The sequence below is a fragment of the Taurulus bubalis genome (genome assembly GCF_910589615.1).
Source record: "Taurulus bubalis genome assembly, chromosome: 6".
NCBI classification, from domain to species: domain Eukaryota; kingdom Metazoa; phylum Chordata; class Actinopteri; order Perciformes; family Cottidae; genus Taurulus; species Taurulus bubalis.
The window spans coordinates 6160476-6185414 of NC_136594.1; the positions used below are offsets into that span (position 1 = coordinate 6160476).

The following is a 24939-nucleotide window of genomic DNA, read 5'->3' on the forward strand; positions in this document are numbered from 1 at the left end:
TCATTTCGTAACACTTTTATGTAACAGTATTTATCAGGGACATGGTTTTCTTTTCAGGAATTCGGAAAACAAAACTTTCCTCCGATGATGATGGAGGCGTTTTATTTTTTTTACTGCTTCTTATATTCCTGATCACATCCCTGAATGAACCCCAAAAAAATCATTAAAGTAATAAAAAATAAAAAATAAAACGTTTCCGTCCCGACCGTCTTCTGGGACCTCGACCAGCTTACAGAGCACCTGGAAAATGTGTAGTCGTGATTTCCAGTGAGTCTTATTCCATTTCTGTCCATTGTTTTCTTTTTTTTTTCAAGTGTTGTTCCCTTTTCATTTACAGTCGGAAGGGAAAACATTCCTCGAGGTTTCTTTCCCCCTTTGAGTGAGATGTGTGGAGGCAGCAGAAGAAGAGGACAGAATCAGGCATTCAAGAGTTTTTTGGCACAGGTTGAGCCTTCTTATGTCCCTTGTCTCTCGCTTCAACTCCCAAAGTTCTAATCAGCTATTCCACAACAGGATTCCTGGCTCACGTTCAAAGCGCATTTAAAATCGACACGTGAACAAATACAGAGAGAGATGTGGACACACTTTAAGCTCACGGTTCAAGTCCTAGTGAGACGACAATGTGACGCTAAAGAGGGCGTGGATGTGGTGGAACGCTTTCTATCTAAACAAGGCTTTCTAATTCACTGGCTTATGGTTTATATATATATGTGTGTGTGTGTGTGTGTGTGTGTGTGTGTGTGTGTGTGTGTGTGTGTGTGTGTGTGTGTGTGTGTGTGTGTATATGAGAGGTACAGCTAAAAGCGTCCATGGTAAACACGCAGCACACCACATTACCAGTAATGATTCAAGAGTCTACTTCTCGTGGAATCAGAGTAAAGCACACGTTTACTATTTACAGGTCTATACAGTGTGTGTGTGTGTGTGTGTGTGTGTGTGTGTGTGTGTGTGTGTGTGTGTGTGTGTGTGTGTGTGTGTGTGTGTGTGTGTGTGTGAGCTGTCTCCACTAGAGGGCAGCGTACGGACCCCAGTGGAGCAGGAGATAATTGAAAAGTAGAAGAAGAACCTGGACGAACCCAGAGCAAAGGCGCTTTAGCTGCTGTGCATTGTGGGTATGTGGGGCTGATGCGTTGCAGCTTTCTACTCCTCTACTCCGCTAAGAACAGAGGAGTTGGAATCGTGATCTTCTGGGATGGGCTTCGGCTTTTCGACTCCTGGATAATTCGGGGCGAGAAGTAGAAGTCGACCTCCAGAGTGCGGTCCTCTGACTTCGCTGCGTTGTTTGTGGCGAACCGGTCGGTGTCGGTGAAAATTCAGTGGATCTTGGTGAGTGCCGAGTTGGGTTCTCGTTACTGAATGTGAAAACTGGATTTAGGCAGTACTGGGTTGGACTGGTGCGGTCGTGGCGTCTAGTGGACTGAGGACTGTGGTCGGGCAGCGGGGTGAGGCCGGCTGGCCGGGTCCAGTTGGTCGTTGGGAACGGAGCGTCGGTTCTGGTCCGGTCGGTTGGTGGCCAGGTACTTGGCCCTCATACTAGAGGTATACTGGAGAGACGAGGACAGTGAGGGGACAAAAGGACGGAGGGACCAGAGAAGTGGGGGACAGAGGGAGTCATGTTGGGGAGGAAGACAACCAGAGGGAGAAAGTGAAGCAGGAAACAGTTAGAGTCAGGAGGGAAGATCACACAGTACACTTAATATATATACACTTATTGATTGTGATCACGCCTTATTTACACTGAAGAATAAAAGTAATGTAGAAAGTTTCAGTTAAATAATGTACATTAGATCAGGAAATGTGAATGGGTGGAAGTAACATAGATAGATGTATAGATAGATAGATGTATAGACAGATAGATTTATAGATAGATAGATGTATAGACAGATAGATGTATAGATAGATAGATGTATAGATAGATGTATAGACAGATAGATGTATAGATAGATGTATAGATAGATGTATAGATAGATGTATAGATAGATAGATAGATAGATGTATATATAGATAGAAAGTTATATAGATAGATAGATAAAAAGTTGTATAGATAGATAAATGTATGGATAGAAAGATGTATAGATAGATAGATGTATAGATGTATAGATAGATAGATGTATAGATGTATAGATAGATAGATGTATAGATAGATAGATAGATAGATAGATAGATAGATAGATAGATAGATAGATAGATAGATAGATTAAATTACAACGTGAGAGCCAAACAAACACAAACACAGCAGCAGTACTTTGACCAGTCATTTGGACAGCCGGGGTTTGATTACAACAGTCATTCGTTACATAACAGCAGATTAAGGTCTGGATGGTGTTATTGTAAATTAGCAGATGTGGTCCTTTTTGTCAGTGGTTTGTAGTTAGTGCTCTAGTTCTGATGTAGTAGGTTGTTAGCCTGGCATGAGTTAGTGGGCTCTACTGTCGGAGGCCCCTGGCCTCCACACGGCTGCAGACGTCCACAGACCGGCCTAAGAAGGATGGATCGTGGCCATTTTGGTGGCTGCTACGGTTCGGCACAGCGGAGGTGGGAAACGTGTGCTCCTGCTACCGTTTAATGGTGAAGGGTGAGGGGGCACAGAAACAGAGGACACATACACCTCGACAGGAAAATGCACACATAGACACACTGTGGGAACAGGAGGAGGGGGGGAAGAGGGGGAGCAGGAAATTTAGAGGGTTGGGCTCAAAAAATGTTTCATCTTCACTGCGGGGTACGGCCAGTTGTGTTTAGAAACTAATGCTAGATCCGCCACCATTAGTTTGTGAATGGGTGAAATATTGAATGCGGTTTTTTTCCGGGAAAAGGTAGAATATTTAAATGCGGTCCATTTACCATTTTGTGGATTACATTGTCAGTCCACGGTCTCGTAGACCCACATGTATTGAGTTGGCGCTGCGTGGACTACAGTCCCAGCAGCATCCTGTCAGGGCTGTCCACCTGTTTTGTGGCAAATAGTTCAAACGAGAGGTGCAGCTCAGACACCTGCATGAGTGGCAGAGTTGAGGGTGTTGAAGAAGAGGGTTGATGCACTGCAGTTTTAAATGTCAAATAAATAAATGACGTCTCTGAAGCGGTCATCTGTTGCTACGCGGTCGACAAGTTCTCCTCGCGCCTCATTTAAACCCAACCAGACTTTTTACATCAGAAATAGAGGACAACTTTGTGTCTCACGTGACCCAACAATTACACTTATCAGAAGAGACAAGCCTCTCTTTTGATGCAAGTGCAAATCCTGCTAACAACAGATTTCTTCTTTTTTCTTTTTCAAACTTCCAGTTATCCCAGGCTGCCAAAATGACCTTCAGAAGGGCGATCCGTGATCACGGTCTAGTTTGAGCACAGAGGACACTTGCAGTGGTGTAGGGATAGGGCACTACCTTCCAATATCCACACTAGCATGCTGTAAACACTTTAGACGTAAGCTACAAGTGCCTTTATCAACACCATGCTTCCTTGGTTACACTCTAAAATGATGAAATCCCGTCTCTCTGGGGTTCTGCGGTTTTTACATTTTTCCCCAGCTGCACTGTGGGTATTGGAAGATAGCGGAGGGAGAGTGTGTTCTAGAAAGTGTGCACTTACAGAGGGTGGAGGGGACTCCCTGCCAATCAGGGGGGTGTTCTCACACCGAGGGTTCTGAAAGTTTGCGTTCTGGCTCCTGCATTATAGAATAAGAGGTTACTGCATGTGGTCACCCTGCCACCGGTGCTCAGCTGTCCATCTGTTGTCCATCTGTGGTCTGCTCACTCTTACGACTTAAAGGGGGAACTTCACTATTTGTCAACCTGGACCCTATTTTCCCATGTTTTTGTGTTTTGGTGACTAATGTGGATACAACAAAAATGTTGGCAGTTGTTCCGGTATTGAATGAGAACGCTGCAGACTCAAATTGTTACTTTTATAAGTGTCTGGCAACATTATCGAGAGAACCCGACCGGAAAAAAACAGGTTTTCTTTACCTTTACGAGAAGTCTCGTTCTGAAAATATTGGGCCGCATCCGCGTTATCGAAATCAGCAAAATATTCAGCCATGACATTGAATGTCTTTTCAATAACACTGAGCTATGCTTTCTGTACTCCAACACAACAAACTCCGCCTCAACTCTCATTCACGTTTCCACCGTTATGCTTGATCCGGCCTGTTAAAAATGGCATCATGTGACTTGTTGCCGGAAAAGACAACGGTGAAAGAGTTGGAGGAAAGATATCGGTGTTGTCAGACTGTGTTGTGTCATATTTTCAGTGTCATGGCTACATATTTTGTTGATATCGAGACAATGTGATGCGAGACTTTAGAACAAGATTTCAGAACGTGACTTCTCCAAACACACAGACAGACACATGTCGGGTCCATCATGTTGTCAGACACTTATAATAACAGCCTGACTTAACGGCTAAAACGAGCACTTTTAGTGGGCGAACATTGACGGCGAGGAACCGCCCGGTGTGATTACATTACAGCCTGTTAGCGGCTGCCGGCCGCAGCGTTCTCGTTCAATATTGGACCAATTTAAAAAAAAAAATGCTGTCCACATTAGTCACTTAGACAAGAGAACACATAAAAATAGGGTCACGGTTGAAAAATAACAAAGTTACAATTAAATGGCCTCGGTAATATTTACAAGTCAGGGACTTGAGCTTGCTGCTACCATAAAGCCAGGGGTTAAACACCTCTTCTTAATAAGCACAAAAGACAAACATTTAGTCTAACAATGAGAAACTGGCTCAGTAAGATAGGACTTTTATCAGTGTGTGTGTACTTTAGGCACAAACTGTATAAAGTATATATTAAAAAGTAACTTTTAAAGGAATAAAAAGGAAACTCAAAGATAAAATAGCTTGACATGTCCCTTGCAAGCACAATTTAACAGCAAGCCAAATAAAGGCTATTTCCTTAATCTCTTGTATTTTATGTACAACAGTGCACCTGATCACTGATGTTAACAGTGAGACACCTAATTATGAATGTCTGAAAAGACTGAAGGTTCAACTTACAGTATTAATGCAAAGAGATACTTGAGCTTGATATAAACAACACACATTATTCATCGTTCAGTATTTAAAGCTCTGTTTCAGTTTAAAATAAAATGTTAAATCTTTATACTTAAAGGACAAATAAGTGGTTTATTATGTTTTGGCCCATAAACTATGACTATCATTTAAGATTTCCTACTGGATTATGTGAATCTGGTCCTTTGGCAGCTGGTAGTCTTGCTGCTGGCAGCCGACTTGATCTTGAATTTCAGATTCCACGAGCACGACAAGGAAGGATGTATTCTCACGACTAATCATGCAAAGATAACTTTGACTGAAAACTAATATGACCAAACATTCACTGTAAGGGATTACCCATCTCAGGCAAGTGTCAAATCTCTGGGATGGACTAAAACTGACTATCTGGCTACATGGAAGGACAACAATTACTCTAAAATCCTCCTCCATGCTTTAGAATACAGTCATCAGTTTATAGGATTTGTCAATGGACCAAAACATGAAAAACATGGTCCTTTAATAAAAAACTCAGAAGGCGACATGACTTTCAGAATGCAGTTATTGTCTGTGTTCTTATTTCTTGCTGCAGAGTTACAGCTCTTTCCTAACAGAAAACATCACATAGTACTTATTAGCTCACAGCTAAAAAAAGAAGCAAGCATATATATATACGTATAAGTTCTCTTCAGAGCAAGCAGTCCTTTGGTAACGGTAACACGTAGCAAGCAGGGTGAAAGCATTAACTTATACTATGGCGAGTAAAAATGATCTTTTAACTGGGTTGTTTGCAAACATTGTGGACTGAAAACAGGCAGGCTGGCTGATACAGCAGGCAGCAACGTGACTATCAGTATCAAAGGGAAAAGGCTAGAGTTGGGTTTTAACTCACTGGGAGAAATATTGCTGACAAAGTGGTCACAAGGGACATGCGAGCCATACAGAGCAAAAAACTAGCTATTCTAACTTGTCGTATCGCAGGCAGTGAGCGTTGCTATGCTGCTAGTCTGGGTCACGGAAGAGGGGGAGGGGAGGGCAAGCATCAGCTACCTATGGCAGGCAGTGTATTGATCCTGCTAACTCACATGTATTCAGTGACGGGGGCATTGCTGACAGTGTGGGCCGTAGCGGGCAGGCTAGCTTCGCTACCGTAGCTGGAGCCACAGCTGTAGAGACTGGGCATGTGAACGCGGTACAGGTTATCGTGCACGCCGCCCCGCGAGGCGCCCGACTCGTCCTCTCCGTCTTCCTCATCCGTCCTTCAATTGGTCGGGGTAAGGGCAGGGCACGAGAGGGCATGATGGATAGGAGGGGAAAGGGGTAGAGGGGAGGGAGATCCGAGAGAGACAACAGAGTGTAAACAAGTGGTTGAAGAGGAGGTTAGGAGAGGGGAAGGTGCACTTGTGCTATGTGGAGTCCCCCTGACACACGGGACTGGGTGAGGCCATGCCTTCAGCACCAAAGCAGCTGAACAAGAAGAAAAGGAACATGGGCAGCATTCATCTACAAAACAGGTCCACTACAAGTACAGCGGGGTCTCTGATATGACTACACGGCCCAGAGTGGACCCATGAAGCTGGTTTTCATTGCTGTGTGTTGTTACATAAAATGAAACTGTATGAAGGTAGTAGATTCGTCTATACTCTTTTATATATACGCAGAAACATGCAGTCATTTTCTTTTCTCTTCATGCAGTCATCCTCTATTGACACAGAGGACTCGCTCCTGATTAATTACTCTCCGTTTCAAATTGTCCAAACTGAATCAAATTGAAATGCATTTTTCCTGAAAGTACTTCATGCATCACTGGGTGCTCCATGAAACTTAAAGCAAAAACATCAGGAGGGGGAGAAAAAAAAAACATGGCTGGTGTGGCCAAAACTATTTTCAGACATAGAATGGTCAAAAAAAAAAAAAGTAAAACGGGCCAGCAACGTAACAGAATGAGGCATCAAAATAAGATATGTGCTGATTTGGAAGTTGGATCTCTGGCTACAGAAATGTACCGGCTTCTACAGTGTATGGGTCAACCACAAAATACATGTGCATGTGTGTAGACCCTAATATCAAGGCTATTTATATTATTCTTTGTGGTTGTTTTAGGGAAGTCTGTAACAGCTGTCCACATGTTGACACAGTCACATCAGGCCGGTACTGTTTAAAGGTAAAGAGGGAGGGAGCAGTGTGAAGAACATTATGGATCGGGGCCTTTCGGTACGTTAACGCAGGCGTGAGGCGCAACAGCAGTTACTGCATTGACTGGCCACCAGGTGGAGGTGTTTCACTCCAGCAACCCAAGAAAAAGAAAGAGCTAAGCTTGTGCAGCCCATCAAACAGACTCCGCATCGGCAGCACAGGCAGCCAACCCCAACGAATTCTGGGACATTATGGATTATTGTTTAACACCGGTTGGGCCTTGCATTATCATTGCCGGTAATTCACACCCAAAAAACAAGCGTAAAGCACCACAATTATGGCACAGCTGTGCCATAATTAAATTGTTCGTTTATCAGGGTGAAACCGTTTATCAGGGTGAAACCTGTCTAGAGCTCTTTGCGCTGATTTTTTACCAAATATTGATTTCTTTGTTTGGACGGCTAAATGAAAAGGGGCCGTTTTATTTCCTCGATTACCACCATCATTCGCTGAAGCCCAAAGCGTTTCCAAATCAGGACAGGTAGAGAGAAGGAAGGGACAGAAGGAGAAAGTGGGGCACAGAAAAAAAAAAAATGAAGAAAAAAAAAAAAAACGTGGTGATACACAAACACTGGTGCTCAAAGTCCACAGCGGAGAAAAGAAAATGAGAGATAAGTACAAACACAGAAACAAACATTCAGCCAGACTGGCTGTGCTGACGCGAGAAACAATACAAAAAAATCAACTTGCAGAGAAAACTGGACGGATGCAAAGACAGGCAGGAAGACGTACGACAGGAAGGAGGCAAAAACACGGACAGAGTGACATGCATGGGCACCGAGTAGATTCCTAACGGCTCTTTCCTCTGCTCTCAGGTCACAGGATGCATTCAGTTAAACAGTTAGGAAGTTAGAACGAGTATCACGTTAGCCGTTAGTGTTAGCGCTAGTCTTTGTGTGTGTGTGCCTGTGTGCGAGCGACTGTATGTGTGTGTGTCACCTCTTGCCGGGCCAGGTGTGCGGCACGCTGCACACGATGGAGGAGAACATCAGAGCGGTGACGAAGGAGAAGAGAACCAGGTAGATGACGCCCTCCACCCCGTCGTAACACAGCCCGGTCAGCGCCTGGACGTAGTCCTGCGCGGGGAAGGAGAGGCGTCAGTTGCGAAAGAAACTCTCCGATTTGACGCTTTTCCCTCTCGACGGCGCGGCACGCCACGTGACTCACCATGTGTAGGCTGCGGCAGTCGACCAGAGCGGTCAGCTGGTGGAGACCCACCTCGGTGGAGTTCAGCACGGACTGGATTTGCTCCAGACTCCCCTGCACACAAGGAGTAACGGTTAAACATGTGGACACACCCGCCTTCACGTCTATATCTATAAACTCGTGGCGCTTCTGTAACGGCTCCGCTCATCGCGCTCGCTAACGCGAATCCGCTCAGCCGTGAAAATAAAGCGCCGCAGATCGAGCGCACACATACCTTGGTGTTGGCGTAATCACGTGTTGCTGATCGCAGTAGCTCTGCCACATCATCCTGCATCTCCACCAATGCTTTGTGACTCCCTGACAGCCTCTAGAAAAACACACATGAAGAGACGAGAGACACAAACAAGAAACGAGCACAAATACATCGCTTGGTTACTTGATGGCTTTACAGGTTTGACAGGTATAATAAAACAGCAAAATGTGTATGATGTAAAGTATCACACAACATGAATCCCTCTCAATCACCAGTGTCTGCAGAGACCCTGCCCTCTGCCTGTATTTCCTTCTTATATTTTGCTGTGTCGCCGAATGTTTTCTATGTGCTCATCCTCTCCCTCCTCTGCTGTGTGCTGCTGTCCTTTGGCTGCATTCTCCGAAAATCCTGCACCTTCCCACAGTGTTGGTCCGAGGTTTGGTCGTGTTTATTTGTGTTTTAACAATTTAGAGAATGACGTTTTATTTCTCTGACACACTGCTTTGCTCTCGCTAACGCTGCTCCCTCACTTCATTCCCCCTCTCTCTCTCTCACTCACTCACCCACCGCTGCTCTTTCTCTCTCGCTTTTTGAGGCGGTAGGCAGGAGGTTGCAACTTAGCACGCTGTGTGTTAACAAGCAGCAGCCAACAGTGCTACATATTACACCTTCGAGGAAAAACAAACACATGAAATGGAGGAAATGTATTCCATTAAAAGCAGGAATCAAAAGAATAACCCAAACTGCAGGGTGACGTTACCTGCTGGAAGGGGTTAATTTGGCCAGGGCTGCACCTCAGGTAATACTGCAGGATATCTGTGAATGAACCAATACATACACGTTATTAGAATACGACATACATACATTTAAAATGTAGTTATATGAACGGATGTATTAGGACTTTCAACGCCCAGAATCTCTCTGCGGAGGCTCATTAGCAGTATTACTCAGGCATAATTCTGTGTGTGTGTTTTATGTGTGTGTGTGGCACAGAGGCAACATCTGTGCCCTACAGAGCGGAAACAACTGACAGACAACAGAACTCATTAGATGAGTGCAAAGAGGGAAAGAGAGGGCGGGGAGGGGAAGAAAGGGAGCAATCGAGAAGGTATAGAGGGATATAAACGGATGAAGAGAGAGAACAAATCAGATAATGATCCTAAGTGAAAAAGCCAAAATGTGCTCTGATGATCTTTTATTTATTTATTTGACGCTGGAGAGAGGCAGGAGGAAGGAGGGGGGTTAGTGTGCAGGATTGCTGATGCATTGCAGAGAGAGCTTTTAGAAACCAGAGTGTCATTCAAACACGATCCCCTTGGATACACACATCAACGCACACACTGGGTCTTAAAATAGAAGCAACAATTCAACTGTCAGCGTGGATACTGAAGTCTATTCAGGATGTTTTTGCGCTTATTTGTCGACCAATCATCTCTTAATTTGTTCTTCTTCAATTTCCAGCATAAAATGCGTTGTCTGTCTAGTGGAGAGCCGAAGTCATCCCCAGTTGTCGTATGAGCGATTGTGAGACACGTCATTTTCTTGTTTTATGTAATACAGGATTCTTTCATCTCGTCAGGCTTCTAAAAATAAGACAATACGAGAAGGTAAAAATAGCCTTCAGGTGAAGAGCTGCAAATTATTATTTATTCTGTGACACAAGTTTACGATTGACAATCGTCAATGTTTCGGAAACGCAGAAAACCCTTAAAAAAAAACGTCTGCTACCGGTTCACTGTGTATTTCCTCGTCTGCATACCTTGGTTGATGACAGCGTTTTCCTTGGTTACCCTGGTGACGTAGGTATCCGGGGAAACGCAGAAGTCGCTGGCTGACTGTAAGAGGGTGAGCAAACACATGACACATCAGCCTGCAGCAGCCGCACGCTGAACGCACTCGCTCAGGAAAAAAAAGATTACATCACTGCGGAGCCAGAGAGCTCGGCGATGTTGCCATGGTTACACTTACAGCGGCGACAGCCAGTTCCATGCCGAGAGACCCCCAGCTGATTATCAGAGTCAAAACACCGAGCAGACACACTCTGAAGGACACACAAATGCAGATTTTTAAGGTCGCGATTCAGCTCACCAACAGAGTCAGAGTCTAGAAAGGGTCCGGCTCGTCCAATGGGAGCAGCCGTTGGGGTGTGATGTGTCGGAGCTTACCCAATCAGAGTGCCTCTGGAGTTGCGTATCAGGCCGAAGAGCACCAGGAGACAGATGAGCACATCAAACAGCAGCAGGCTGAGGTACCCCAGCCACCTGTAAACACACACATTACAGGGTTTCATACAAATAGGTGCAATAACATAACACACTACGTCGAATTATCTTAATACAAAGGTCATAAAAAGGTGCTCCAATGCTTCCTTTCTAATCCCCTTTAGTGTAGGGACTGCACCGTCCTTTACAAAAGGCAAGGAGACAACTCTGTCCCACAATTCCCTCAGGCAGCAACATTTAAAGCGACGCACCATTCGGCCATCAATAACATCCGCCGCTGCTGTTTAATTGCACACGATGGAGGAACCGAAATCAAATCTGGTTTGGACAGGAATCCTAAATTGAAGTGTACAGGAGTTAGTTTATCACGGTACTCATTTTCTATGTGTTATGGATGAAGTTGGCTTGAAGTTTAAAAAATCCTTTATGACCGACTTTTCCATCCAGGTCAAGGAATCAGGGTTAGGAAAAGACGAAATCTTTGGGACTACTCGACCGCAGCCATGGATTTCTCGTGCTCTGCCTATTTGTTTGCCTGTTTGGACTGCGTTCCTGGTTTGAACCTCTGCCTTTGGACTTTGGGTTCTCTTGTCTGCCCCTCGTTGGATTTGTTTGCATGTGTTTATTTGTGTTTTAATATTTGTGTTTGTGGATTTTGTTTGCATGTGCCTCCCAGGGTCAACCCTCGTCTGCTCTTTTCTTTTCTATCCCTCGTTACCTTGCTTACTCCAGCCGTGACGTCACTGGCTCATTTTGGCTTTGAAACTCAGAATCTCAAGGCCGTGAAACGAAAAGAGCCCATTAGTTTATTCACTCAGCATTGTTGCTTGTTAACACCTTTATGGTCAGGCACGAGCAGTTGATGTTAGTGCTTTTTATTTTTCACCCTCCAGCTAGTCGGAAATAAACATTTGCAATGTAAAAACATAAATTCCTTCTTGCGTTACAAAAACACATACCGTCACTTGTGAGTACCGACCTGTAAAAATCGAACACCTCCGTCTTGTGGGCCAAGTCCTCCAGGGAAATGTCAGTGTTGGACCAGAAGGGAATATCCACCATCAGCCTCACTAGCTCGTCCAGCTGTCCCTGCAGCTTCTGGACGATGGACACGTAATCCGTCTGCTCCTGGAAGGCCGTCTCCAGCTGGACCAGGCTGTCCTCCACGGTCTGGTTTAAGGCGAGGGCGCTGTCAGACACCTGGACGTTCAACGGGAAAGAGAAATTAACCACGAAATCGCATGTTTTACTCTTCTGTCATTCGATCGTGAGTAAAAGAATAGGTGTGAGGATAACAGCGGGGAGCTCACCAGTTTCTCCACCCCGGACACGGTGCGGTTGGCATGACGGAGGGAGTACGCCAAGCGGCTGGCGCCATCGCTCGACTCGCCGTTTCCGTAGAATCCTACAGCGATGCCAGCGCTGGGAGGCAGAAAACAGGAAGCGTTAACAAGACGGATGGCATCAAATCAATGAATATCGATGAATGAGTTCAGTACGATCCCCTCCGCTCCCTTTTCTCACAGACACACGCTCACACTCAACGTCGGTAAAGATGGTAGAAGTATAGAAGAAGTCATTAAGTGCAGTTCCTCTGTTAACCAGCAACAGGCAGCGCTGAGCTCACTGTTCTTTGCATTGGTGTCACCCTTCGTCCTCAGGCAGGCACAGGACGACCAGGAATGATTCACTCACACACACACACACGCACACAAACACACACAGAGCCTACACAATAATTGGGTCACCAGACCGCACATAATATGATCCTTCTGCAGCCCTTCATCCCCACATTCACACATGACACATGCTACAACATCTGAGGTTCGCGGCCCCAACAGCCTTTTCTTCAAAACCCTTGTACTCCTTAAGAAATATTCACTAAACCCGACGCCCACCCAACACCCCCGTCACTTCAAAAAGAAATCTCTTTTACACTCTATCTTCTCTCTAACCCTCTGCCCCCACAGCCCCTCCCCACTACGCTTGTATTTTCTCTTTGTGTACTGTATGCGTGCATGTGTGTGTGTGTGTGTGTGTGTGTTCGAGTGCACTCTTTGTATTGATGGTGTCTCGGGCTGAACGCTAACAACAGGGAGATTTGTGGAGGGGAATTTATGGCCATTGTTAAGGCAATTCATTCTAGCCCATTAGATCTTGAGTAGCCCCGTGTTACAGCTGGTTTACACACACACGCCTTTGTGTGACTGAGTGTGTGTGTGAATGTTTCAAAGCTTTACGATGGACTTTGTATGTACATGTGACATAAAACAGCAAATGCAGAGGGAAACGGACTTGGTAGGAGAATCAGAGTAGAGATAAATAAAGGCACGGAGGCTCATGAATGTCTACATGTTGATGTAAAGAACATTTATTTTTATCCGTCCTTTTCCCCACCCACCCCTCCCTCCAGCCTCCTTGTCATCTCAGTTTTTAACGGTAAATCATCTCCCTCCGCTCCCGTTCTCTCCTTTCCTTTCCTTCTTCCCATGTCCCTTCGCCCCTTCTCTCCATGGGTTTCATCTCGCTGGTTTAATACCTGCCGCTCCTATCAGGGGATTTAAAGGCTTTATCAACCAACAACGTGGGATGTGAGACATAAAAGAAGCGGCCGGATGGGCAAAAGTTCAGAAGCCAGATAATTGACAGCCAACATTAGCCAGCTTAACTCTGATTTAAAAAAGAAAACACACATCACTAAGTCATTATCGTTCCTTTGAGAAACAGCAACCCGCTCTGAGCGATGCTCAGTTTAGTCTCTGCTTCAGTCCATTTTCGGTTAAAATAGACCGACAGCGTAACGATAGAAATGCTTTGCCGTACCTAAAAGAGCACACTTAGCACGCAGACAGTAATTGTGGTAGTCAGTCAAAATTGGGTCCACGGTGAGGTCAAGTCCAAACCCAACCGATTTACCTGAATCCAATAATAAATGCCATGAATCCAGTTTTGCAACATTTTTAGTGTTACCAAATGAACCAGGACTGAAAACCTAATAACGCTCTCTTTATCATTGTAAATCTTAGAGCTGTCAGTTACATTTATTCAGTCAGAGCCAGCTGCAGCTCTTAGCCTCGCGTCCCCTTACATCAAATATATATTATAACGAGTTCCAAGCAGTGCGATATGTAGATTTTAAATCTGGGATCAGATGAGTACTTGGTGTTGGCACATCCTCTGAGTCGAGGTACCTGAATCCGTAATGGGAGAGAAAAAGAGTTGATTGATAGTTTTAGTATTGAATAATCTCTCAATCATTCTTTTAGATGAATAAAGGAATCATTCCACCTATAAGATGTCAGAAAATAGAGAGACATAAATTCCCACAGCTCACATCATCTTTAAATTACTTGTTTGTGGCCAACAATCTAAAACCCAGAGATTTTCATATCATTCTTGATAAACTAGAACCAGCAAATGTTTGCGATTTGATAATTGATAATAAAAAGGTGAGATTAATGTTCTATTGAACGACTAATCCTTTCACCTTACATACGTAGCACAATAATGAACGACCTCGCAGCTGCTTCTGTAAACACACTGCACCTGCACACAAATGGAGGAAGTCCACATGTGGTTGGTGCTGTGCCAAAAATAAAGTATGATGTCATATTCAATTGTGGACAAAGAATCGCATGAGTGCTCTTGCTCGCATGCAGACACACACAGCCACACAAACACGCATTCATATAAAATATTTAATACGAAATATTATAGCTAATCATAAAATATTAAAAGCTGCAAAAAAGAGAGAGAAAAAAAACACTTTTCTGCATCGAGTCACGCGAAAACACACACGCACAGACAGACACAGCTCTCGACTGTATAATTCATTTCTCGTCTCTGCATCAAATCTGCTTCTGTCTCCATGGCAACCTTTCTAGGCCGGGGAGAAGGCCGATCAGAGAGAAATAATAAATAACGGAGGGGGACTAAAAGAGATGAAGAAAAGGGGGAAGAGAGGGAGAGCATGTCTTCTGGAGAGGGGGAAGTCGAGGAGCGATGAGGGAACAGTTTGTATGTTTGCATGTGTGTGTGTGTGTGTGTGTGTGTGTGTGTGTGTGTGTGTGTGTGTGTGTGTGTATATATATGTGTGTGTGTCCGTAGACCAGCATCTGTGGTTGAAAAAAAAAAAACTATGAAACTGCTGGGACGATCGGGGGAACGATCTCAGAGTGTACACAACCTTCAAGTCAGATAAACACAAACGGTGGAGTGTGACTGGCCGGCTCCCAGTAACACCACATTGGCTCCCAGTAACACCACACGGGCTTTCTGGCTTGAACTAGACTGGGTGGACTTGATTGGTGCAACGTCGGTAGATTAACAGTCCTTATGTTCGGTCATACGGCTGCTGTCCAATGAAAACTTGGGTCTCCAAAATGTTGGCTTTTAGCAAGTAGTGAGAAAAGTAGCCATGTTTTCGGCTAAATACATTAGTGACGTTATCCAACCGTAGGAATCCCCCAGACTGCCCTTCTCCTCTCCTAACTCACAGTGATTTCACAACACAACTGCAACACATGCTAGTCGTGTTTCTTATTAAAATTACAGGACTGCACAAATAACTGAACTCCAGTAACTGATATATCATGATCGTTACGGTGTATTTATCAGCTGCTATGGCAAATAGCGACAGAAGTGACCTGCAACAATGGCCCCCATCTGGACTCGAACCTGGGACCTTGCATTTGTGTTACTGTAACAGTGTAATGAATGCTTTGTCTGCAGCAGAAGAAGCAGGCAGCATGACATCACGGCTGTTCCCATCAGCTTTTCAAACTTAAGCCAATTGTAAAAAGCTTTTTTTTGCATTTCTGTTTACAGCTTGTTTACGTGCACATTTGAAATGGGCATAATAAAAAACATTGTGTTAATATGGGTCGTCGCTATGTGACTCAAACATAATGTCCGTCGTCAGTTTTAGCGATAAGGTGGAGACAGCTGTGCAGGCTGTATTACACAGAGCCAGTAAATCCCCAGCGATAAATTGAAAACTCTAATTAGGGCTATAGTGCAATTCCTTTGATAAGGGAGAATGATTAAATATAGTGACCTTTATTCACTCAAACATTCTTAATAAAACATATATTATAGTTGCAGCTGCTGCAGTGGAAAAGGAGGTTGTTGTAAATGTGTCGACTCTAACGGGGATAACCTCTCACCTGCAGACGAGCGTGGCGATGATGACGCACCAGGCGGTGCAGCAGCAGTCGGCGCTGGGCTGCTGCTGGGAGTGAGTGTGAGAGTGCGAGGAGTCGTCACTCTTGCGTCGCCGGCAGCAAAGCCAGAATGAGTAGAAGAGGAGGAAGATGAGGTCCAGGCCCAGACACAGCAACGCCACCGACCCGAGCAGCAAGATGGACTGGAGAGAAGAAACAAATACAAAATAATTAGTGCCAACAAAAAATGTTATAATGCCGCACAATGTTTATGCCGTACTTTATCTGCCAAACTTGGAGCTTGATTCATTCAGCCTTTGTCCCGGGGGACATTTTAGGAAGTGGGTTAAATATACAGGAAGCAAATCAGCTGATATGAGCAGAATGCCAGATACAAAGAAGACGGATCACGTGATTTAGTTTTTCCTGTGTGGACGGACGCGCACACAGCCACGCGACTTATGTTCCTCTCCCCAGCTATTTCGAGGCCAGAAAATAGTGGCTGTTAGAACGGGTGTTTGACGGATGCCATAAAAAGCACATTTGCACACCATCAAACACACACACACCTCCGCGGAGGGAGCGGAAGCGAAGTTGGGGGAGCCGTGTGTGTGCGCCAGAGACCCGCCGCATAGATCACACACCCTCGAAAAGCTTTGAAGTGTAAAAGAAGGAAGGGGTGGTGGGGGTAGACAGAGGGAGTAGTGAGAAGGAGGAGGGGGAGGGGGTATATATGGAACAAAAAAAGAGGCTGAAGAGACAGAAAAGGAAGATGACTGAACTGAACACTAAAAAGGGAGAAATGGGGAAAGACAGAGATGAGGGCTGTTACAACAATTTGCCTTTTTCACACACACAATGTTTTTCTTTCCCCCTCTTGGGACGTCTGGAAAAATCATTGTACTGCGGGACCATGGGGAGACCGAGGCACGTTTTGGGAAAAACCAAAATCTCCACCTGCTAGACGACTTACAGTAGACAAAGGAATTGTACCACTGTTCTGCTGGAAACAGCAACAGTGTGAGTGTGGGGAGTCCTCCGAGGATGATAACACACTCTGACTCCGCCTCTAAGATGCTCGCAGACTTCCTCGATTCACAGGCTTCTTAACTGCTCGTTTTTTGTGCTGACCTCAATTTTTCTTCGCTGGCAGCCAGCATCTTCCTCGCCCTGCGGCAAATGTATGCACCTCTACTGTAAATGTGTTGTGTATGTGTCAAAAATTCCTATTAAAAAATGCACCAGATATATGTTTTGTTTCTTAAAAAATGTACCAGGGATGCAATCTTGGCAATCTGAAGCATAATATTCTAGACAAGTGTACCTGCAGGACAGGTACCCGAAAGGGTCGCAAGATGATTAACAGGATAGGCAAGCAGAAAACAAACTAGATTTTTTTAAAGATTTTACGATAATCCTTGCATTTCTTTTTCTCTTTTGAATGATAGAGTACTTTTCCCTCTTCAGACCTTGAAAAATGATGTACCAAACAAGAAAAAAAGAAACTGATCTGAACTTGTGAACTGATCACAATCGTAGACTTTTACAGCCGCTCGTGAGAGGTTGTGAGAAGACTTTATTTTATTTTGAGGGGGTCACAAGCCAACACTAAGAATCCACGGCCCTGCTAGCAGATGGACACATCGGTGCTTTGGGCTAAACGCTAACCTCCGTTTTTTCAACAGTGGGATGAAAAGTTTGACTGACCCGTAAACGTCTCGAATGAATTTAGAAATTGATTAAACTGAGCCAGCTGAACCTGAATGAAAAACAAGAAGGAAGTCAGCCGTATCTTGGCATCTTCGAGCTGGCCGGAAAAATATACTGCAAAGAATGTAAAACTTAAACATGTTTACGTGTCCGATTTTCATGTTGAAGCTGGATACTGCATTGTATTTGAATACAGCAACAGTGTGAGTCTGAGGATCTCAGGAGGAGGAGATACCATAGATAGGAGATGCCATGTTTTCCGTTAGTGTTCAGCCCTATGTGGTCATCAACCGTCAGATCAGAAAAAGAAGCGGTATCACCAACGTTATGACAATTCATCCTCTGGATACTACAGACCGAAGCCGTGGGCCGACAAACCAACTGACCCGCATTGCTTCACGGCAAAACCACTAAGAATATTTGAGGGCTTGGCATTACAGAAATGACTGTACAGACTAATCAGTCCCAGTACAGCAAGCTGATACGCTGCTCCTCGCTTGTCAGTTCAAAAGGCCCAAACCTCTGTTCGCATTGAGAAACAATGCAGCCTAATAAGGGCAGCATTTCCTGTGGCGGATGTATAACCGGGCCAGCGTCGCATCTGGAGAGTGACCGCCAATCCAGCTAGTGGGTCACTAGAGCACCACAGTAGAGAGGATCCAATATGATTCATATAATAGGAAGTGACCTGCAGTGGTGTAATGTGACATCTGAAGGGAGAGATGAGGGCTAATCTTCGAGCAGCAGTCCAAACCACAACCCTCAGTCCCCGCAGAAGCATCAAAGTACTTCTATTGTCGGAGGTCTCGAACTGTAAGCCCACAGACTACAGGCATTACATTTACTTTAAATATTCACACGACTAAATACTACTACATTTTGCAAGCAGTTACACTGCAAGAAAATCTTGTTTCACGTGTTTACACACAACTACGTGACACTACCAAACAGTTAAACGTTCGACATTACAGTTGTTTACTGGTGTGCCCACATTGTACAACAAATATTTATATATCCGCTGCTCCTAAATCTGATTTAAATTAATTAAATACCCACTAAGTGCCCACTTAGAATACTGTGATGTTACGGTGTAAATCCGTAAAGAAGTCCAGTTAAATATTGGCACTTAAAAGACTTAAAAGAATTCCCTGCGGGCCTTTTAAAAACAGGCAGCCAGGCCAACGTTGGCCAGCGGGCCGAGGGGTTTGCGGAATAATTAGTAAGGAATAGCTCGTGTTTTTTGTGTTATTTTTCTGTCATTGCCGCTCTCTCATGGGAAAGCCGTTGCTAGAGCCGGGCTGAGTGAGAGGAAATCAGTTGATTGCTTTTCTCAAACAGGTTAAAGAAGCTGAGCAGAGGGTGAGGAGGGTGAGGAGGGGGAGATAAGCTCGGTAGATTCCTGGTAATATCCGATGTTATTATCTATGGGCTTAGAGCTAGAGACGTCGCGCTACGGTAAGGGCATACTGTGCTCCACTAATGCATTGTTTGATCTCTTGTGTCTATAAAAATCAACATTCGGGCTTAAAACCATAAAGCTTGAAATGCATTTGGCTTTAAAGAATGAGAACGAAACCTCACGCTACACAACAACAGATGTTTTCATGGGATCCATCCGTCATGAATCCTGCAGCAAGCATGACAATGAGATGACACAGATACAGGGATAAAGAGGAAAAGTGACATGAGAGAGAAAGTGCTTCATTATGGATTGAACTGTAGAGCTCAAACAATTAGACTATCGATGACAGACGTTTCTTTGTCATATATGATATTAACTCTTTATATTTGTTGTTCTCTTGGTCTGATTGAACCAACCACACAACCTTTTAGGAAAATAGTTTTTTTCTAATTTTTTATGACATTGTAAGGAGAAAAAAAAAACATTGAGAAACTAATGAACAGATGAATCCATAATTAAATTGACCGTTAGTTGCAGCCATATGAAAAAGTTGTAAAGAATTAATTGAATTATTTTTTCCCCCAGTTTCCAAAAACCCAAAGTGACGTCTTCAACCGGCTCGTGATGAAACAAAGACAAGCACGCTTACATTTGAGAAGCTGTAACCAACTATTGTTGGTATGTTTTTCATTGTTTTTCGTTTTTCGTTTTTACATCACTAAAAAGCTTCTCCTCTGTATATGAAGCAATAACAACAGTACCGATGAGGTCTGGTGTATGGGCTTCAAGTCAAAACGTATAATCTGACTGAGAACCAGCTCTCTGCTCCCACTGTGTATGATGGCCGCTAGATTGACCGCCAGGCTGACAAACCATCAGCGCAGATTAACCGTGGATCAATTAGCCACTAATAAGCACGGTGATCTTAGGCGTGCATGTGTGTGTGTGTGTGTGTGTGTGTGTGTGTGTGTGTGTGTGTGTGTGTGTGCACATCTATGCTGCCAGAGATCAGCTTGCACGCTGGAGGAGGAGGGGCTAAATGTTAAACTCCCAGGCACAGTGATCTACTTTCAATCTGTCCATTTAAAGTGTGTGTGCGTGCACGCCTGTGAATGTGCGTGTGTGTGTGTTGGAGCTGACAGGATCAATCACTTCCACCTCAGTGAGTTGCCCTTGCACTCCCCCTGCCTGGGTGTTACTCTGAAGCCCGGCCTTGGCGTCTATCCTCTCAACGTCTTTCCTGAGGCGCTGCCTGACCTCGGGTTCATTCGGCTACCTGTACTACTGGGTCAAAGAGCAGCCAAGACACAAACAGACCGGATCCGTACTCGGATTACCTGCGTGGGCATATTTCTATATTTTAAACCTTTTGATTTCACTTTGATCCTCTCCAAAACGCAATGAGATAACTTCTTCCACTGTGAAAACTGTAACATACGATTCAAAATACCAATTACAGACTTACTTTCCACAGCCGGGGAATATGTGTTATTACAGGTCACATGATTCCTCTGTAATGTTCTGCAGCTGTTTGACTGTGGCCGGCAGCTGACTCTGCGATTCTACCATAATACAAGCACCCGCGCACAGATAGACACACAAGCTACTGCACTGCCTCGCAGAACCTCAGGATAAGAGCTCCAATTTCAGCTTCTCAGGAAACTAAATTAAAAACGGTTTTCTTGTTTAAAAAAAAAGAAGAAGAAAAAGAAAAAAGCCACACAGTCAGCATCCCGAATAAAGTCAGAGTCATCAGAGACCAACTGGTCTTGTCTCTCTCTCTCTCTACCTCTGTCTTTTTTGTGTTTGTTTAAGAGAAAGAAAAAAATGTCTGCATCGGATAGAAGAAGAACATGAATGAGTGAGTGACATTGTGTGAGAAGAAAGTTTTGAGCAGCTTCGGGGCTCAAGAGCTGAATACAAATGAACCTGCGCCAAAACACATCAGAGAGAAAAACAACTACACAGAAGAATCTCTCTCCATTGTGTGGGGGTGTGTGAGTGTGTGTGTGTTGTGGTGACGGACTTGGTGCACTGAAGGACACTGTGTAGGAGCTTGTTTGTGTGTGTGTGTGTGTGTGTGTGTGTTTGTGCGTTTCTCAGCTGGATGAGTGGATGCATGAAAGCCTTTGAGACAGATATACTGAGCCAATCTAAAGACGGGCCTCAGTGAAAGAGTGAAAGAAAGAAAGAAAGAGAGCATTCTTTCACAACAGACTCCAGCCCTCCCCTTCCCACCCCTCCTTCCCTCACTCACTCCTCACTCCCTCACCCCCTCCCTCCCTTCGCCAATCTAATTCAACCTCTTTTTTCTCGTTCTTCTCACCCTCTATCCCTCCCTCCCCCCGTCTAGCCAGAATTAATGATTTCACCCTGAATAGAACCCCTATATTCACACACACACACACACATACATACAATAACACACAACCCCTGAGGGAGATCTGTGACCTCACCTCGACGAACAACACTAAGTGCTAAATACGCATTGACGCAGAAAGTGAACATACTGTATGTGGCGTAATGTACATGCGGCGCGGATAGCATGCACCGCTGCTGCACATGCAAACAAACATATGAGCGCGGTGCAGGATGGATGCTCGGGTTGGCATAGAAACGGCCCCGTCTGCTAAAATATGTCAAGATGTAATTAGTCTAAAAAAAGGGGGTCCTTAAAATTCTAGTGGTCACACACATTGACACACAAACTCACAAAGGCCCTTAGTGAAACACTGAATAGCTCGCAGGAAGTGGCTATTTGGCAATTTAGAAGCACCTCCCATGGCTCATCAGAGCCTCTCGCTCCCTCTCGCCTCCAATCAGTCTCTTTTTATCTTCCGCACTTTTCCTTACTTCCCGCTTCTCCCTCCGGTTCCCATCTCCCTCCCTTGTTAGCGGCAGTGGGTGCCTTCCCACGCTCGGCTCTTGAACTTGCACGCCCCCCCCCCACCCCTCTACCTCCTCTCCTCTCCCCATACGTACATGTCAGCAATCTACATTGAGGGGTGACTGCAGTCCATGAAATGGGGAGGGGGTGGAGGGGTTCTAAACGATGCGTCTTGGCCTTGTTTTGGGGTTTTTTGTGTGTGGGTTTTCTGGTGCAGAGACCTGGAAGTCACCTTGTTTCAGGATTTAAATGAAATGCAGCAAAACTGGGCCAAAGAAATCAGCTGTGTGGCATTATGGTGTGCCTTAGCTTGCGACAGTAACTTGCTAACAGCTAATTTCATCGTCTTCGTCATTATCCATCATCATGTTAGTTATCAACTGCACCCCTAGTGAACAGAGGATGCTTAAATAATCCTTTGATGCAATGAAATATGGTGTTTTTAGCTAGCTACGGATATTTTGTTCAGAGTTTCAGCCCTTGGTATGACGCGGTATGATTCGGTATGACGCGTTGCGCTCTGTTTCTATTGGTTCCCGTGACTATTGGAGAGCGAAGCAAGCAATACCTACTTGCTACCCCTCATCAGATTGTCTAGGAGCTGCAAGCAGTTCACCCAAAGTGGCATTTTAATCATTTCTGAATAGCTAAAACTCTCCAACATTTTCAAAGGAAAAGGCAAACATTTGAGAAATGTAATTAAAAAAAAAGAACATTTGAAATGTTGTGTCTTTTTCTTTCCTCTACTAATGAATCTTCCCTTTCCTCAGATTTATAGCGCAGACATTAAGGGCTACAACCTCAGGTTGGGAACCATATGTCTTTTGATTAATCAGCTAATAGATTCTGCACAACATTTATCCATAAAAATGATGGAGTAGGTAGATCAGCGTCTTGATTCAAGGACATTTCTCATTCTCTCTCTCTCTCTCTCTTTCTCTCACTTGAGCACAAAGCATTGATCGATGCGGGGAGGGAACCCACAACAACTCTGTGGTTGCAGGACAGCCGGGGCCACCGCTCTGCTGTGAAATCACAGTATGCGCAGATGCCAAGAGGTGGGATGATAAGGTGATGCTGCATGATGAAGAGGATGATGAATCCCCGAGTGGGAGGCAATTATTCCCCCGTACTTGTCTTACCTTCTGGTACTCGGAGTCCTCCGGTCTGAAGTCACTGCTGACGAGCTGGAATTCGATGTTGAAATGAGGCATCCGGTGGAGCAGATTCACCCACCAGGGCGGAGAGTAGTTCACCACGGCCGCCATCCTGATGTCACTTCACTCTCAAACCTGATTCCTCACGCGGACACTGTGGAGAAATCCCCCACCATCGTGTGTTAACAGGGCAGAGAAATGACTTCACGCACTATTCTCCCCACCTGTCACGACAGACTGAGGTAGAAAAACTGCTCATATCGACGACGATGGTTCTTTATCCACGGTCCTTGCTGCTAATACTGTTTACCATCAAACAACAACACCTAGTTCGGTTGACTGGAGTAATTACCGATGACTGGCATTATTACAAAGCCACAGTGATGAGTTATCTGTGATTAGTCAGCGACGGGGAGTGGGACAAACATGTCAATCCACATCAACAAGCCAATCTATTGTACTCTCTCTTATGCATTCGTTGGGGCTCCACTTGCACAGTTTTATTAAGATGTCCTATAAATTCCACATGGTCATTTTCTTCCCTATTAATGTGCATAGATTAATTGATTATCTTGTGTATGTCTGTGCATATCAATGACACTCTTGTGCACACAGCTGTGCCAGTGGACAAAATGGTTAAAACACTGCAATATGACACGTTCATCCTTTTTTTTATTAGTATTATTATGTGAAATCTTTCATAATGACCTCAAACAATATGCATATTTTTCCCCATTTGAGGGCTGTTTTTCCTTTACAGTTCCTGGTGTATTGTGGGTAACAGCTTTTGTCATAATGTAATGTAATGTACCTTTCATCGTGACAACCGTGAGCAATATTAGTGTCACACAACAGCTATGAGTCCTTCCCACTCTAATCACAAACAAACCGTTAAAAAAAACGTCTCGGCACGACGCTGATATTTGTCCCTTTAAAAATGACATTTTAGACTGTGAAACCAATGAGGTCACGCTGTATTTTGAACATACTGTACAAGGATTAAAGCAGGACAATAGCTGACAGCTACCTCGCATCACCTCATTTACGCCCAGACGGCAAAAAAACACCGTGAACGCTCCGTGAGATAAACGTGTCGCGGACGGTGAAATGGCCGTTAACTCGGAACCCCACACGACTCCTTTTCTATTATACTGACTTTACTGAACCCAGGCATGTAGGTCACCCCACTGTCGAGGGTACCCTCGCTATGTTTATTATCAGCCCCGTTGAGTCAATACATTGTTAGCGAGAAAGAAAAACCGGATTAGCTCGCTTTATCCCGCTTTGTCCGTTAAAAACTACCGCAGTCTCTCAGAGGGGGAGAGAGAGAGCTACGGGGGCTCCGAGTCCACATCCGATGGGGTGGGGGGACCGTTGGACGACCTACCTAATGAAGCCGAAGCGGACGCTGAATCTCGTTTCGGCGTCGTTTTGGGGGGGGTCCAGGTCGGCGTAGATTTCACCTTATTGTCTTCCCGGATCCGGTGGTGGATTTTGAGTCCCGCAGCCGTGCGCTGCTGCTGCATCAACGCGGCCGCTCCGAGCTAGCTGCGGTCCCGACCGCATTGAAACACAACGGAATGACGGTCACCGACCCGCTCTCATCTCACCGAGAACGCCCTCTCCGTTATAAACTGCCTTTCCCGGGAGCAACGACCTGCCAACGGCAGAGCAGGGGTTAAAAAGTCGCTGACCCGCAACACGGTGTCGTTCTATTTTTCTAACGTCCCTACACCATTAACGGTCGGCGCTCGTGTGTTCCCACGGTGGCCGTTGGTCCAGAGAGTTTAGCGCTGCGGCGCT

At 44.9% G+C, this 24939-nt stretch overlaps 1 protein-coding gene across 1 annotated transcript; it reads right to left on the reverse strand.

Moving 5' to 3' along the window:
* Positions 1-1409: 1409 nt before the first annotated feature.
* On the reverse strand, positions 1410-23247 carry LOC306737851 (protein tweety homolog 3-like; the record flags this gene model as incomplete). Its single annotated transcript, XM_079219651.1, has 14 exons — positions 1410-1544; positions 3595-3670; positions 6087-6260; positions 8137-8273; positions 8365-8457; positions 8618-8710; positions 9357-9412; positions 10356-10431; positions 10565-10637; positions 10762-10857; positions 11798-12018; positions 12129-12240; positions 15984-16183; positions 23122-23247. 14 exons carry the CDS (start codon positions 23245-23247, stop codon positions 1410-1412), a joined length of 1668 nt encoding a protein of 555 aa, XP_079075777.1.
* Between the last annotated feature and the right edge of the window lie 1692 nt (positions 23248-24939).